Source organism: Rhodnius prolixus, unplaced genomic scaffold (genome assembly GCF_049639745.1).
Source record: "Rhodnius prolixus isolate KJV_2025 unplaced genomic scaffold, Rpr scaffold_3, whole genome shotgun sequence".
Classification (NCBI taxonomy): Eukaryota; Metazoa; Arthropoda; class Insecta; order Hemiptera; family Reduviidae; genus Rhodnius; species Rhodnius prolixus.
This window is the reverse complement of record NW_027411603.1, coordinates 577,637-595,655: the sequence shown is the minus strand read 5'-3', so window position 1 is coordinate 595,655 and position 18,019 is coordinate 577,637. Positions and strand designations below refer to the sequence as shown.

At 37.5% G+C, this 18,019-nt stretch overlaps 1 protein-coding gene and 1 long non-coding RNA gene across 9 annotated transcripts in view; one reads left to right on the top strand and one right to left on the bottom strand.

Annotated features, from left to right (window-relative positions):
- The window catches only part of zfh1 (Zn finger homeodomain 1), a 381,320-nt gene that overhangs the window by 14,413 nt on the left and 348,888 nt on the right, over positions 1–18,019 (bottom strand). For 5 of the 7 annotated variants that reach the window (XM_074125697.1, XM_074125698.1, XM_074125703.1 and 2 more), the window contains one exon: positions 6,885–7,060. In XM_074125697.1, coding sequence (XP_073981798.1) covers positions 6,885–7,060 — 176 coding nt within the window. Of the gene's footprint in view, positions 1–6,884; positions 7,061–7,144; positions 7,300–16,395; positions 16,832–18,019 lie in introns of those variants that run through there. The other 2 variants (XM_074125699.1, XM_074125700.1) reach the window with 2 other exon arrangements.
- On the top strand, positions 7,329–17,315 carry LOC141453018 (uncharacterized). 2 transcript variants are annotated; one of them, XR_012457735.1, is made up of 3 exons: positions 7,329–7,553; positions 8,563–8,699; positions 17,096–17,315. It is a non-coding gene; the product is annotated as an uncharacterized lncRNA (long non-coding RNA). The 2 variants fall into 2 exon arrangements; XR_012457734.1 differs by having other exon boundaries at positions 7,331–7,553; positions 17,093–17,315.

The window sequence follows — 18,019 nt, the reverse complement described above, 5'->3', positions numbered from 1 at the left end:
GATGTCGCAGCCAAAAGCTATTTTTATCGCTTTTGGGATCATCAGATAATTTTCTTAAAACTCATAAAAACCGTTCTTAAGCAGATCACACCCTGACTGAAGTAGGTGAAGGAAGCGAAACACCAGGGCAGCGTAGTGATTTAAATAGAGGCCTTCCACTGTTTCTTGAAGGTTACGAGCAAACGGACCTGCTAGCTCGAAGGGAATTTTAATGCAGCAAGCTTAGTAGCCGGGGGTGGTAAGCGCTCAGTTTCACAAGGAACGCCTCTTGACTTATGATAACATCAGACATTGAGATGAGCTGTAGGACTCCCAGTGCTGTAAGCTGTAAGGCACACATTACGAAGACAAACGGCAGTCTGAATGAGGACTGAAGTTAAAATAGAGCTCTGCTACTTACTTGCAGGTCTCAGGTGTGCCAACCTGTTTCACCTGATCTCCCTGCTACAACTTTAATCTACTCAACTACTTGCCCGCTTGCACTACTCTCTTCAGTAATGTTCTTATTTGTAATATTGCGGCAGTAACAAACACTCTTTAATACTATCGGACCAATAAACCGTCCATGGGAAAAATAAAGACTGTTATTACATAGTTGAATCCAAATTGAAATTGTAAATAAAATGTGCAAAATTCCTTAAAATTTAAAATAGATAAAAGATTAAAATAATTAAACATCAAAATAATAATTTTAGAATATAATTCATAAGGTCGTTAAACCTTGCACTATATCAAGTTTTGTGGCAGTTTCAGATAAGTCAGGTAAACTGGAGAATAGTTTTAGTAAAGGAGCTCTCTTGGTCTAAATCTTAGGAGTCGCTCCTCTGGAGGCGTGAAAACAAAATATCAACTTAAAGGGTCTGTTTTTAGGGTAGGCTGACCGTGGATAGCCTTACAGCCACATGGAGAAGAAAATCATAAAAATAAAAATGTGTAAAAACCATTTTTTCTTACTCCGTGGGTTTCAGCGGGTATATTTCTGATTAATATTCCAAACCTGAAATCTGCAACAATGAAATACTTGCCCTCATCAGAAGGTAAAGAAACTAAGGTCACCAAGGTTTGACCTTTCTGCAAATGTTTAGTTTTTGACAAAGCCTAGCACCCACAGAAATACAATATTTTGTAAGAAATCTCTCATTTAGCTTCTAAACAAGTATTTCCAATAGAAAATCAGAATTAATGAGAAATTATAGTTCACCGCTAAATAGTTTATTAATGAGAATAATGTTGTTGCTGGTTAGAACAGACATGAGGTTGTTATTGGGCCGACTGCGCAGCGATGGCACTTGAGGAACACTATCCACTGCCACACACATGTGCACGACAGCCTGCTGACGTCACTGAGGCACACCTCGCCAGTTTGACTCACTCCTCTTCTTCACTAATTACCTCACCATATCTTCTTCAACAACTGCAGCTACACGCTCCACATTATCGCGCGAGGTTTTACCAAATATTTCATTTTCTCTTTCTTCAGTTTCTTTGCAGGGGAAACCTCCGAACCAAAACAAATGTTAGATATGCGAACTCTCGCAGAGTAGCAAGTTAAGGCAGAAAAACAGTGAATGAGAAGTACGAAGCAAGAGGGACTGCCAGAGAAAAAGTAGTTGATTGGACTGTTAAAGAGGAAGACTTAATAGACTCTACTGCTAACCAAGCAGGTGCTGCAGACCCGGAAGAGAGGAAAGGATAAGTGCGAAATGAGTAAGAGGGATACTTGCCACAATGTAGTAGAGTTGATAGCACACACAAATCTAATGTTCAAACACTTCACTTTCTCGAACTACTAATTAGGAGAGTCTAACCCTTACATGTGTTCTCAATCTCCAAATTACTGAATTGTTACCAACACTTAACTCATATTTTGTTAACTCATACACGCCACTAAAATAAAACTTTAGAAAGATCGCCCATCAATCCCCTGACGCGAATTTTTATAGAAAATTATTTAAATGAAGAATTTACGCGACAAAGTTAAGAGATAACCTTAGATTTTTGAAAAAGTCAAATTTGGTACTGAACGAAAGCCACACGGGTGTTCTCAGAAGATTTTGTGAGTGTAACTCACTGAATATCTTGAACTGGACAAGCTGACTGGACAAGTTTTCTGTTCAAAAAGAGTTCCAACCTCTCTCTCAGTATCATATTCAATCAGCGAGTTTCACAGGGTGTATGGGTATTTTTAGATCAAAAGGGAGATATGCGATTGGTGGATATGTGTTGACTAAAGCGAGGGCATAGTTTGGAACAAACTCAGCAAGATGGAAGTGACAGCCAAACAGAAGGAGACTAATGAAGGCAGCAATTGGGGGCGGCGGATCTGGAGGTGAGGTGTCAAGGTGTGCGACACGAGTCCAGTTAGAGCTAATTAATGGGCCACTAAACCAGTTGGGACGCGGCCCAATACTCCGCCGCAAGACCACCCCTCGCCTTGTGCAAAAGGTGGAACTGGTTTCTATTTCCGTAATTTGTTATACCGGTGTTATAACTGTTGAGTGACGTACGACACTTGTAAGCCACCTTGTCACGTGCGAGTGCCAGTTGTATTTCTAGTTCTAAATAAAAACTGTGCAGTCCTAATCAAGCCGAGCAAAGGATTTAAAAAGACTAGTTTTGTCACTCGATCCGGACCATATTATTGAGAAAGATAAGTAGCAATTAATTACCGTCTCAAACAGCTGACAGGATCGCATCTCCTCATTTTATTACACCGGTGATAAAAGTGCACAACTGGCCGCCCAAGGTCTTTGAGCGCTCCCAACTTTGATTTCAATTTTCCTTTCATAAAAGCGCTCTCTATCTTTATAAATACTTTTATTATTAACTCAGCGATTTCCTAGAGTGCCACATACTTTTCAACTTTATTACTCTATCCACTAGTCTTTTTTTTTTTCTTTTTCTTTTTTTTTTTTTGTAGTCTAAAAACATAAAACGAATTCAATCTGTGAGATGTCAAGTTGGTATTGACATCAGGCCAACTCATATGTTGTTCAACCATCTCTTAAATAAATTAAAAAGTTTTATTCGCAACAGCAGTAAATATTCTAAAACTGGCAAGCTATCAGAAAGATTAGCACATCTTCGGTCCAAGAAAACATGTAAAGCGCTCCTCCAGCTTGGAGACCAACGATCAGAACACGGACTCTACCTGGCCAATATTCCTTCGACAGTGGCAGTAATATTACGGAGGCCGTAACTGTACTGATGCCACTTACACTGAATTAAGCAGGTTAAGTGTGTTGCTAAGTTAGAAGTTTGGAAATACCTCGGAACGGCTAGAACAACTTTTAAGAACTAATTTTTGCTTTTTCATATTTTCTCTAAACTTTTACCTCTACACTGTGAGCACGCAGTTCCTATAATCTGTTGTTTTAAGTCATTTCTCTAAGAAAATTAGTTTAAAAATTACACATTTTTAGGAACTCTTTGAGGAAAATATATGAGCCAGAAACTCAAATTATAGCCACAGAGAAACGTCTGAGAGTTTTAAAACCAGACACTTTTTGCCTTTTTCGAGAGCTTTTCGAACGGGAAGGTTCTTCTTAAAACCATGCTGTATGTTAACTGTACTGAGATCGCCAATATGGTTTCTAAAGTCACCTGAGGATATGAGTCGCCCAGGTTAGGTATCTACTGAAAAACGTGTGAAATACAAATCAAGAGAACAGGCGCCACTAAACACGACTACGTGGTCGAGTCTAGTACTTGGTCACACCAAAAGATGATTGCCACTCTTAGGAAGCGGTTCTGTATCTTGACCCTATTACTTCCTCTTACTTCTGTAGCCAAAGAAGGAAGATGTTGAAATCCTGACTTTGAGTTGTCACAGAAATATCCGTTTTGAGTTTTTACGAAATTGCCACTGTGTGTGTTGAGTACAACCTATTAAACAAGAAGAGATAGGTGCAAGAGATCTGTGGCCGATAGTGTTACACGTGGCGATAGAGCTGTAAGAGGAGTGTTGAGAGTGCGACGGCTCCAACATGTTCCCACAGTTCTGGAGCACGTGTGCTTGAACCAGCAGCTCCGCCTGGTAAGGCCACTCACCCAGCGAGTTCCTCTGCTCCATCACCTGCGGGGCCAAATCGTATGGCCATATCAGAGCACCTCCGACCCATTTACCTTTCTCCTATGCCGATCAAAATTAAAAATATCTTGTTAAATTTGAGAGAGTGTTCTAGAAAGAACAACTCCTGATTAGAACACTTTTTTATCATTCTAGTTCAACTACTGTCCCATTCTAAAGATAACAACTACTAAAACGGAATTCTTGCACTTGAGTTGAGATCTTGTGTTTTGTGTTACAGAATATGCAATCGTATTGAACAATTCTCATCTTGGTTCAGCATTCAGCAGAGCTCGAAACATGTGAATCCGATTAAAACTCGACTTCGACAATATGGATACTAGTTCTTAGTTACGAAGTGGTTAGAGAAAGTGACAACAACTTAATATTGTTAATACTTAAAGTCTAATTAAGGATTAGTTAGTTGGAGAAGACTAAACAACTACTTGGGCTGCTGTAGAGAAGAAGGAATTAGAAAAAGTCTGGAAAAGAAAACTACTGTAAATAAATCAGTGTAAATAACATGTCCTGTAGTTTATATTTACAAAATGATACGTACAGTATGTTGTTCTTGAGCGGGGGGCATAACAGGTGTTTCGTGTAAATATTTATAAAAGTAAAGCTTTATAGATTTTGTGCATATGTGTGTAAGTGTATAGAAGAAGAGATGGTTACAAGGAGAGCTAGCGATTGGCTGGGAAGGTAGGCTGAGAAAGTAACAAGGCACTGATGGCGCAGAGGCCAGCAACATCACGGCCGGCGGGGCGGAGTTTGATGTAGTGGCGAACAGACTAACAGGTGTCGCCACTTGTACCAACCACAGAGCAGTCTGTGCCCCATCTTCTCCTCTCTAATGTACCACCAGGGTCTCTTGTTTGGTGCAACCTTAATAAAACTCCACTCTTCCACAAACTAATACCAACTTTTATAAGAAACTTTGTATTTTCTGTAGTCGAACGAGAGTGGTTTAAGTCGATTGGGCGCCTGCAGTCCAATAAAATAGAGGGCAATAAGAAACTCGCGGCAATAAAATGTGGGAAATAAACTCCCATTTTGTAATTTGTGATCTAGCGAGCCTTCACTTCCTGCACAACGATGCCTTTATTTACCACGCGCTTTCTCTCTCTTCCGGAGGGAGAATCTTTCAAAATGGTATATTCACTCGAAATCCATTTTCGCAGTTCCGGTCACGCCATTTTTTCAAGCTCATTTAATCTTCGCTAATATTATTAAAATAAAAGATTTAAAACGTCATTACAGAGGATAGCCACAAAAGTGCCCTTAATAGCCAAAAAAAATTATCAATCGCATTTTTGATTGGCAGATTCGAGAAACTTTATTTCACAAAAATAATTAATATTAAAATAAAATTTTATTCTATGTACGTAAAATAAAAAAAAAAAAAATTATCAGACACAACGGGGACTAAAAACATGTTCTCACAGAGGAAGACAATTTCAAAAAATTACGAATTCGAAAAACGAAACTAAAATGTCGTCACTATCTTTATGTAATTTATTTCTACGGGCAGAATAACTACCCCTATGATAACGGCTGCACGTTACAGATGTAGTGGGTGTGAGAGACTGCGGTCACTTTCAGCCTTGCAATGCCTTCCCTCCAATTAGGCATCTTCCTAGTTTCTATTTTCGTGTTAAAATGATAGACTTGAGAGGATAAATTCTTGAGTGGAACTAGAGCCGTTATAAAACCCCAATGTTTTTATTAAAATCTCGATATCTTAGGGTAGCTTCGTTTTAGGTCCTACTTCGAAACAGACCCGTAATTCTACAACTTTTCCAGGTAACGTTGTTATTAATAACTGCTCCAGGAAAGGGAAATTGATGCAGATGTTTTAACGGAAGTTTTACCCATGACTGTTTGCCCCACGCTGAGGTGATGAAATTATTTTATATCGAAGATTACCTAATAGAAAGGAGGGGGCTCTAGTGAGGGCGCCTTGTTATCAAATATATTTTCAATTAAGGTTGATTCAAAACCATTAATTCTTAGACTCTTCCAAAAACTCGTTCGACATTTGAAGTATGGCCAAGCGATTTCCTTGGCGATAGCAAATATTGCTTTTGAGTGTTGCACTTATGTAGAAATAACAAATACCCGTTTCTATCGAACTCGGATTGACATTTCTGTACCTACAGATTCGCCTTTTTCAGATCACAATAATGCAGAAATAAAAAAGTATGAGTACATTATTCAACTAATTTGGATGCAGGTATGCGCGTACCGGCTGAGTTTGAAATCCTGCCATTTCACCAATTGCCTAGTTAACTTTAGAAATTCAACTAAAAGCCTAGAATGCTAGTTAGTTACTACGTCTATTGTTACATTGAAATTTACATAAAGCTTGATATGCAATGGCAGGAAGAAGTAAAATGTAAAACAACTTGGCATAGAATATTTGAATTTTCGGATAGCCCAAAAAACTTAATTGCATTAGCAGAAATAAATTAAATTAATATAAGAAACATTGCTTTCAAGTAAAAACAAGTTAAGATTGAATCTAGTTGGTACAGTAGTCTGCCGTGCCATGCAGAATGGAATACTGAAGCTACGTCTAGCGGTAACTGTCGTATATTGTTTTTTACAAATCCGCTCACTATTTCGTATCTAATATAAAATATAATTTTTGAAATCCGAACTGATTTGTCGGCACTGTTGTATTCAATCAAAGTAATGAAGTTTATTATTCATTAAGAACTTTTCGAATAGTTTTGAGAGCGTGGAAGAAGGCTGCTTATTGGTCGCTAACCGGCAGGGTGGCTGGCGTTCGAAGTAATTAAAATTATGTACTTACAACTTGGGCGTTGGGTGAATGAAGGAGTTCATGCTTGTCGAGCTGGTCCCTGGAGGTGAAGGGAGCGGCACAATGGATACAGGAGAACTGTGCGCCGGCTGGAGGCGGTGCGTTGCCGTCACTTCGCGGCACGGCGATCACGTCGTCCTCTTTGGAGCCAGCTCCCGTCAAAGGCACTGCAACAGAACAAAGACATGGATATAGAGAGCACTGTACCATCATGACGTTATCACTATAATTACAAAGCAAAGGCGCTCTACCTTCTTTGATTAGAAATATGGGGCAATATAGAACTATGCAAGACGTCATTGCAACAAACTTCTGGTTGCATTCAACGTAACAATATTGCAATTAAAATTAATTGCCTACAAAGTGAAGTATTGTGAAACATATGTTTAATTAAACAGGACAACCTTGCATATGTGATGAGCCGGTTACTTAGTTATCAGTACCAATAAGATCGTAGATTAAACCTTTATACTGAGGTGGACACCTTAACCTATTTGATCATTACTAAAGTCCGGAAGTGAATGCTATTCTACGCGCAGGTAACGCTATAATTTCTAATCTCTCCTGAATGGTTGGGTCCAGTCCGGAATGAGGCGAGAAATCTCAAAACTCCGTCTCCCGAGAGCCACGCTAGCTGCCACGCAAATCATGCTAAATTAAGTAATTATAACAGTTACAGTTGAGTTAGCATTTGCAGGAAAAGTTTTATAGTGTGTTAGAATCATTGTCCCTAACAAGGAGAATATCCCGATGCTGGTCATTCTTGCGTTTAACCGAACCTGTTAAGTAGCTCTTACAGAGCAATTATCAAAAAATATACCAAGAACTTTAAACAAATCGCATCTTGTTGCTCTTTTTCATGAAGAGTAAACTTAAATGCCCTCAAAATGTTTGTTATACACTTATTACATGCTATAATTAAATATAATATACAAAATCTAAAATATATAATTAATTTATTATATGTTATCGAAATAAAATTATATTTATTTTAATTTAATTAATTATTTAATTTCAATTTCGCCTTGTAATTAATATTCGGCCACTTAATTAATATTTGGTTACTGTCGCTTCTTTCCTAAGAGGCAATTTTGTGATCAACTCCAATTCTGAAATTGAAGTTTTCACATATTTTCTGTTTTAAGGTACATTGAGTCTCAAATTGAGCTTCAAAGTTTGAAAAAATTGTTTCGATTTTTTTAATTCAGTTTTTGTACACGTCTTATACAACGGACACAATATTAATTAATATAAAAATGAAAAAGTCTTGGCTGCAATAACGGCATTAATTGCACAAATAATTAAAAAATAATAACGATAATAATAATTTATTTCCTAAAAAAAAGAAGTTTTATTAAAGGAAAAAGTCAAATTACTATTTATTTTGAATTATTAAATGTAAATATTAAATTATTAAATATTTTATAGTAAATAATTGCTGTGAGGCAACATTTTTCCATACATTAGATTTCATGGGTTTTAAAAGATCTAAATTTTTCAAAAGTTTAATGCTCGAGAGAATCTAATTAAAAACATTTTAGACAAAAACCAACTAGTTATGCTTTTCTATAATAATTGTTAGGGTAATTTCTTCTTATAATTGACTGCTTATATATTGCATGATATAAATTATTGCATTATTCTAATATAGTAATGCCTATTTTTTCAGGCGAGCTTTACGTGACTGAGTAGGAATTTTACAGAAATTATTCTTTAAAGAGTCAAACTTATCAGATGTGGAGTGCCCGGAAGTATAACAGATGGTGACCAGTAGTTACTTCAGCTACAAAAACCACCTACCATCAGGTAATTCCAGATCACGGCTCATAACGAATCGGAATGGACGTAGAATATATTACCTAATAATCAGCCCACTTCAACGAACTACTCTCTGTAAAATTAGCGCTTTTTCGCTTTAATTAACGGCGCTAGCGCCAACAAGGGTGATGTTGCAAGGATAATAAATTAGCCAAAAGATGAATCGCCCAACTTATTATTAAATATTCGAGCTAAATGGCCCTTAGTATTGTTACACTTCTTGCTGGCTCGCGTATTTTTTAAAAACAGCAACCCAACACCTTGTTAGTACGGCCAAACGATACCACAGCTTCCCGATCATAACTCAGCGCACTGCGCTGCCACAGCTACTTAATCAAAGAACCGTGTTCTGCATGCACATCTTTTCCCTACTTTTTCTTACACAAGTAATTAGTAATTACAAGATTAACGTTTCTGCAGTTCCAGTTTTTCTGAACATTTAATTCTGCAGCATCTCTGAACGAACACATTCTATACTATTTAGGAAAGCAAGCGATTTTATAACTAACTGTCGCTACAGTTTAGTTTAAGATTACAGCTTTTGCCTTTGCAAACAGACCTGTATCGTTAGTTTCAATAAATAAAAACTGCTATAATAACTAAATGGAAAGAGAAAAACCAAATTTGTTTCTTGGAAAGAATCGATTTAAGAAGAAATTATTCTTAGCGAATTGAGAGAACCTAACCTAACTGCTAATTTAAGATTTCTACACCTTCTTAAGTTTTCGTAGCTGGAATCGCCGAAATCCAACCCAGATCAAAGCGGGTTTTCAGAGGAAAACATTGCATTGCCTTGCTAGTTTGTAGCGTTAAATCGACAAAAAAACGCAAAGATGAGTGTCGCCAAAAACACCTTTCACAAGGATGGTTCTCAGAAGTTAGACGGCAACTCGTGCCTGAATATCGTGGGTGGAGGCGATCAACAACTGAGCAACGAGAAAGAAGCCAAGAACCGGGTTATCCACGACTACTCATCCTCTCACAGATTTATCAGATTTGATTCCACCGAACTTTTCACCAAAGCACTTCCTAAGTGCTGCAAAAACCAGGTAATGAGCTAACCGGAAATGCCCCTGATTCGAAAACGGCAACAAATTTCTTAAAATATAAGTACGAGTAATAACTTTCAATTCTAACATTCTGCTAGCCCGCCAGAAGTTCAGCGATAACAAGATTTCACATCTACAAGGTATTATATTTTATTTACATTTACAAGACAGCAACTGTTGTATTTTCAACAACGTAAGCAAGTTAAATAATACTACCAACAGAGGTTTGGCGATCCGGCAGGGGATTAGGTTAAGAGGATTTTAGCTAAGAAGAGTGTGGTTCTATGATTTGTTTTCTAACTACGACTTCGCACTTCATGACGCATTTCCAACCTACAGATGTACTTCCTTAAATCTGGTGATTAACACAAGGTCACAGGCCAGCTCCTATTTATTTAGTGGTGTTCTGTTCGGCTTATTTCCGGGATTAACTTTCTCTGGAGTATGTCAATTTACAATAAAGCTCCCCGGAGATGTCTTGCCTATCTGATAAAGCTGCAAGCGATCGTTCCTTGAGAGGAAGTGGTTGAACGGAGTTGTGAGCAAGAGAAGAGGGCGAGTATTGCGATCCTTACTGCCGTGATGGAGGTATCCGGCAAAAAAGAGACATAAATAAAGGTGCGAGCGTTAAGAGGGGTAAGACCTAGGGAGGGTAGGGGTGGTCGACTGAAAACATCACATATGGCCGGCCAACCCCTGTACACGCCACCATTGTCAAGCGGGAGCCGGCGGGGAGCGGTGTCTAGTACACCTTTTGTTATGGTAATCATTACCCATCATGCTCTATCTTGCCTCTGCTCCTTCCATCATCATCATAACTTGCTTGCGTCACGCAGAAACTCCCGCGATAGACTACTTCTCATACGAATATCTCCTTTCAGTTAATACTCCGTTTTGTTTGGCTCCGTACATACACAAGAAACACCCCCCGGTAGAAAGAACGATCGTAGCCAATCTCAATAGTTTAGATGATTTTTTACCGGAATAATACGATTTGAATTTCATTAGGAAATACGAGTAGTTTTTACAAATTGGTCTGTCTGTCTGAAAGTATCGTCTTCCATTCAAAAAAGAGTAAAATTAAATAAATTGTCGCCGGAAGAGAGCCGACCGGTAGAGATAATTCAGTTTTCGGGCGTTTTCCCAAAGTTCAATTTTCCTGATTTCTTATTTACCTGAATTCCTTAGACATTTACTTTGATATTTAACTTTAATTAGAAACATTTCCTCACAAACAGTTACCAAATAGGTGGATCTTAATGGGCGAAATGGGAAGCTGTGAAGTAGGAAACTTTTCTCAGTTTAATATTCGAGACGTCTAATTTTATAAATTGTGAACAACAATTTAGACATCAGTGAAAAATTCAGCGAACGGGTTAAGAATTTGGAACTGTTTTACATTCGCGCGAGCGCTTTCACACTCGAGATAAGACCGGATGCTGAACACAGTTGTAATTGCTCTAAGAAACGCTTCCTCAGTAGAAAGTAAAATAACTTTTAGTTGAAGAGAGAAAAAAAAACACTAAGATTATGTAATACCTAATTTGTTGAAGTCAATAATAAGATTATGGCCAATTATGTTACTTCTTTCTTAAGGATTAACGAATCAGTCAGCAAAAACGTTAACACTACTCCACAAGTAAATAATGAAATAATGTGCAATGTTATTGAAACTCCGCTAACGATTTTATTTAAACTTGGTTAACTCGTTACAGAATAAAATAATGTAAAATAAAGCAAAATGGAAATAGTTACACCCTTAAATTATTATAAAAATATAAATCTTTGGAAACATCTAATATTAATTATATCACCTTTATTACTACTTCTAACTTAACGTAATTGTCAGGTGCGAAGGACCTTAGATGTTGAGCACCTTTAAAAAGAACACAATAACTTAACGTAGAAAAAGGAAGTAATGTAATTTTTTCGAATTTTAATAGTTTTCGCCGGTAATACCCTTTTGCAATCCTACATTCTGGTAGTACTCGAGTTCCGCTGTTGTAAAAACATTCTAGCTCAATAAGAAAAATAGCGGATAGCTCAAACTATCCTGGTAGTACTCGAGTTCCGCTGTTGTAAAAACATTCTAGCTCAATAAGAAAAATAGCGGTTAGCTCAAACTAATATATTAAGCTCTAATTATATTAATTTGGTACTAAGTAAGTATGGCATCCGGTTAATACTTACAGGTCCAAATTTCTAAACCGGAAGTAACACTAGACGGAGAGGAGTTTGACATTGTTCAAATTTCTCTTTTACATTGTTAACTTTTGCAAAATTAAAAAAAAAATATTTTTCTTGAACAATTCGATTAAAGACACAAACTCGGAAGGGTGATGGATAAGCGTCTTTTGAGTAAAATTTACGGTTGTCGAGCTAAATACAAAATAGAATGGGGGGGGGAGGGGTAAATGTGTTGGTAAAATGAAGAATCCTCTGGAAGAGAAAACATGGCATGTTCATTCTGCTGAAGTTGTTCAGATTATTTAGTTTTAGAGTAATTCTGGGGAAGAGAGATTCAGATCAGAACTAACTCATCGTTTTAGTGTAATTAAGATGTTTCCGGAAATTCAAATTTGGAAGAAAATGTAAGAATAAAGAAGTCAGTGAGCGGGCAGACCGGATGTTTGCTAATTCACAGACCGAGAAGGAAAAAATTTGCTCGTTGACAATCAGGAGTGATGAGACAGCAATTCTTCTTATCAGTGAAGTAATTTCTTTATCATAAACTTTTGTAATAAAACACCAAACACAATATTATAAAATAAAGGTTTTAAAGCGTCTAAAATGAACAAGCTGTTTGTTCAGTTGGTTGGAGTATTCAAGAAGCAATCTTTTTTAAAATCCGTCTACCTGCTCTGTTAACTACTTGTGGCCTGAAATGCCTGCTGACTAATGGAAGGAGGTAACAAAAAAGAGGTGTTCTAGTGAAGTGGCTCTATCACCTCAGCACTGCGCTGGGGCTACAAGTACCTGGCACAAACCTACACCAGAGCAACAAAAACTGTTTGGAAAAGAGTGGACTGACTAACGGAGTTCTTTATGTCGACATCCCCAACTAAATTAGGAGGGCGATTCTAACAGTAACCAATAATAAACCGGCTGGTCCAAAGAAATAATCACCATCTTGGTTCACAAACACAGAAAGAGTCTTTGTCTTTCCTTTCTTTAATTATAAAATTAACTCTTTCTTAATAAAACTTCTTTATGAACACAAATATAAAGTAACCAGTTTTTTTGAAAACTCAACATTTTTTTGTAAATTCAGTACTCAGACTGACAGTCTGACGTATTGAGTTCGATAAAAAATTTGATATGATACAACTTCTTGGACTTCCGTTTTTGAATTCTTTTCCCTCAAGGATTCTTGAGTGTTGCTCGTAGATTCAAACGGAATAAAACTTTTAGCTAAATGATATGGCGATTAATTCTTAATCAAGGCTACAGAGTGAGAATTGACAATCGCCAAAACACCAGAGCGTTTTGTTTTTTCATTATTTCCTAAGACGATTCGACAGACTGTCGGACACGCGACAGGAAGTGCAATACTCTACACTAAATTGATGAATCGGCAATGAATGATAGATGAAAATCCGAAACCCGACTGAAATATAAACAGCAACGTGGGATAAAATCAGCGACATTATCCTGCACTGCAACACGTAAAGTAAACCTTCGTAAAGATAACCTCCTCAGATTGAGAACTGGTATTGCGTATTATGTGTGAGTGCAGATCTGGCGTCGGTTGCAACCGGATGCGCAACTTTAGATGAAAAAGGCGTTTGTTTCATCACAAATTTTCGATATCAAACTTCCATCGAGAATATCCGTTTTGAATCCGAAAAAAGGGTGTTTTAGAAAATTGACTGAGCTTGGGTTGAGGAATGCAGGAGCTCAAAATGGCCAGCTCAAAACTTTGCTTTGGCACCACCGCGGCACCTGACCTTAAATTAACACTGAAACGCTTCACAGCAACACCACTTCTCACAGGGCACTTTCCACATTTTTGCGAAAATTGCTCAAACATCACTTTTGATTTCTCTCAAATTATTCCAAAGGGGTTTTCCCCCCCCCAGAACTTTGCAGTCTCTGTAATTCTGGTGATTTAAAAATTCATTGGAAACATTTTACCAGAAAAAATCCTTAAGGACACTTTTGGGGAAAAGGTGAACTTTCCTTCTTCTTGAAGAGCCATTTCAATGTAATGTACGTTTCTATTACGCAATTATTATTAAATTTACTACTTCAATTCAGAGTTTAAAGGACATTTTTGAACCGGATGTTCGATATTACGGAAGGATTCTTAATTTATTTCAGAAATTTTTCGAAAATGACTCGAAAGATTTTCAACTTACACAATTTGTGCAATTGTACGATTAGACCTCGTCTATTGTGAATTGAATTATTTGTCAATGAATATTTATTTTAGATCGCGGAAGTGGTCAGGCTCCTCTCAAACCAAAGTGACCTGAAAGTGCAGTGTGAACTATGTAAGTTAGTTCGGCGTTTCCAAAGTTAGAATTTTGAACAAATCGCAGAAAAAGAAAGCGTATGAGGGTCTTTCATCAGATTTTGTATTCTTATTTAGGAAAGTTCTAAATAAATAAACTGATCTGTTAGTCTGCACTTCCTCCTTTTAAGCGGCCTGCAAGCAAATCAGAAGCTTAAGTTCATCAGGTCTGCCGTCACACAGACGCTTGATTTTACACAAAACCAGCGTGTCAATTTATTTAATTAAACTTTTACCATTGTTTGGGGGAAAAAAACCGTTTTAAAATGCTGGTTAAAGCACTAAAATGCGCGTCTCTTCGGATCAACATAGATCTGCGAACAAGCTTTTTCAATTATGAACATTCTCAAATCTAAAGATAGAAATCGTTTAATAATGAAAATTTGGAATCACTTTTAAAAGAGTCACCACGAAGAGTGAACCAAATATTAAGGCGATCGTTAATCAATGCAATGAATGTCATAATCTAAGTAATAATGAAAAAGCCATTTATTTAGTTATTTATATTCTTTGACTTAACTACGTAGTTAACAACTAAAGAAATAATATGTAATAGTTTTCTTTAGCCTTAGCCTTCACCTAAAGGCACATCATCATCATCAAAATAGGTGCCTTAGTTGCATCAGAATGGTAGAGAATATATAATTAACAAAAAATAAACATGCTGGCAGAAAATTTATGGTTATTTGGTCCATGTTTTGGAAGTGGAAAATATTATATATCTTAGCGAGGGATAAATGCCAGGGAAATTTCGTGAAAAGCTGGAGCAGCGTGAGAGAGAGAGAGAGTTGGGAAAAACAAGAAGTGTGAAAGGGAGGGAAAATATGAAGTGAGGCGGGCAGAAGTGGCGCCATTTTGAGTAGTGACCACGCCTCTGAAACACCTGGGCACGGCTCTGCGCAGGTGGCTCATTTACCTGGCCCGGCCAATCAGCTTAACTCACCTGGGTAACGCCCAAAGCTCTGCATACAATAGAATACAACGAAACTGTATTACTGGCTTAATACATTCTTGAAGTGGTATCTCATTTTAATTAAGCTGCTAGTTAGGCCAAAGGTGATAAGAATAGAGAATGGCGGCGAAATTATTGTGTAAATGTTGGGATCTGGGCGTGTATGACGTATTATTATCAACATTAACCCAAGAATGGAGAATGACGTGAGATGCACAAACAAAACGAAGACACTGCTGGAGAGACACAAAGAAGATTTGGTAGTAAGAGTTGGGTGCGAGCGAACGTCCCAGGTCAACTTATAGTAACCTCATCTTAACAGCTAACCAGTATCGCAGCATACAAGTTGTTTATTAAACAGCACTTAAAGACGTCCATAAGTGGAGATGACAGCGCGAGTTCCCAAGAAAGTGGACTCCCACCACACGCAACTTCATAATTACTATTCTGATGATTCCAATGAGAGATGTTCACATGATGATAATATTTTGTAGAGCCATCATCGTCAAACAGATTCTAGCAGACAAGATGATGCTGGGACGGACCGAGGTCAACAAGACGGGTCAATTGCTCTGCTACCAGCAAAAGGTCTGTTTTGTTGACACCAATCTATGTTTTTGTAACATATAATAACACACGTGTAAGTTTATCGTGTTTGCCCGTCTTTGTGTGAGTGTTTTACGTCAGCCACTAAATTAATAATACGCCATCAAAGGGTAAAAAGAAGAATTGTTAAAAAGAACACACAATTAACTCTAATAAAGGCATGCAAATAGATTGCTCTTAACTTTAAATAAATAAATTTAATGCAGAGGCTCGGATAATTGAAATAATGTGAAACCTTGATGATATTATGAGAGAATTCTCAGGTACATATTACTTGTTCTCTATTTCTATCAATGATTTCAAAGGAAAATTAATTTGGGCTGAAATCCAGGATGACTAATTCACAACCCCTAAAAATCTGGGTTGTTTACACAGCGTGAATCACATGTTTGCTTCACTGAATTGCTCTTAAAGTAACATTAAACACAAAACATCCGCAATGGAGAGACTTTTTTAAACAAATTTTTGTTGAGGAAATTAAAAAAAAAATACCCACAAAAATTAGGCTAAGATGGAATTTTGGGATTGCAGAAGAAAAGATATAGTAAAGGTAAAGTAACTCACGTTGGTATGTCCAGATGTTGGCGAGGCTCCACAGTCTGTACGAGTAGCTGTCGAAGCATGCTGAACTGGGATACATTGCTGTTCCACAAGAGACCATGGCACACTGAACGCCCGGGGGGCTTGAAGCTGGCACGCAGATCGACCCTCTCCGCTTGCCACCCACACCCTGGCCGCCGTTGATAGCTGTTCGTTCTACCTTGCGAGGAACAGGAAGGTTACGGTGAGAGCGTAGGACGCTTTGACAGTAGTGAGGCGGGCCTGCAGCTCTCTCACCGCCACCTTGCGCCGAACCTGGCCGACTAGGGCCGATCGCAGCCGGCCAATCACAGAGCCCTGCTCCCCACCAACCTTACTTCTCTTTCGCTCACTTCATCCTCGCAGCTTGCCTCCGCACCGCTCTATCTCTGTCGCGCACACAGCCTTCATCCCACGGCCGCACTCAGTTTTGACTTTTAACCTCGCCAGCCCTCTCTCTCTAAGCGTTCCGCTCCTCCCTCCCTACCATTCCTTATGACCTCCTTTTCCCCTATCTTGGACTCGATATTATATCAACCTGTTGGGTACTAAACCAGGCCACGTTTTTCTTTCCTCTTTAATCACCGCCTTACCCAAGGCTATTACAAAATAATCTCAAAACATTTTATAAAACTAGCCCTAAAACCGTTCCGTCTTATGTTACAAGTGTTTCTTTTTTCAGCAGCGGCCATAGCAAGTCTCAAGTAAAATAGAACTAAAATAAGAAATTAAGAAGGAAGATACAGTCAAATTAAAACAATATAAACACACTTGCTTAAAAAGCAAAAATAAAATGAAGCGCTGACCAAAGAAAAGCAGTAATGGCGACAATGCCAAGTGGCCAAGAAATAATAATTAGATGAAATAAAACTAGTCGAACAATGTCGTTTAAATGTTGAATAAATAGTAACAAATAGTTGAATAATAGTAACAGAATTATTGTCTTAATCGCCCTAAAATTAATTAAACAATGTAAGCAGTTTTCTGGAGTAAGGAAGGTCGCGATTGGGAGAGTTTCCGACCAACAATACAGCCTTGAATTTGGCCATTATTAACAGAAAATTTTAAAATTGTTATGAAAGTTTTCATTTGAGAAAGAAATAGTTAAATGAAGGTTAAATTTTAGATAAGATAGGCCTCTTGAATGTGATTAGTCTGTAAACAATCTCCAAGTAATGGATCTTATTTAGAATCAACCATTCTTTCAATGTCCATTCTATATAAAATTAGCTGATAGGACGATAAAGTAGAAGCCAGGTTGCTTTTAAACAAAAAGGAGAGGCAGAAAATCTCGATCTTTTCTTTGATTTTCATTTAAAATTATTCAAGATATCCACTCGAAATTGGAATAGATTTAGATAGTCTTGAGAAAAGAACAATTATTTTTCAAAACATAATTTCGGAAAACAAGTTTCTCCTATTAGAATAGTTTATTAGAAGTAGAACTGGGTAATTCAAATGAAAGCTGTATAAACAATTTAACATGAGAAACAAGGTACTCAACTGCCATCATAATGGAATACAGGTTTTTAAATAGAACCATCTTTGAAAGATATGTTAATTGTTACCTTTAACTCCCAACTGTACACAGTATAGCTGGTAGCAATAA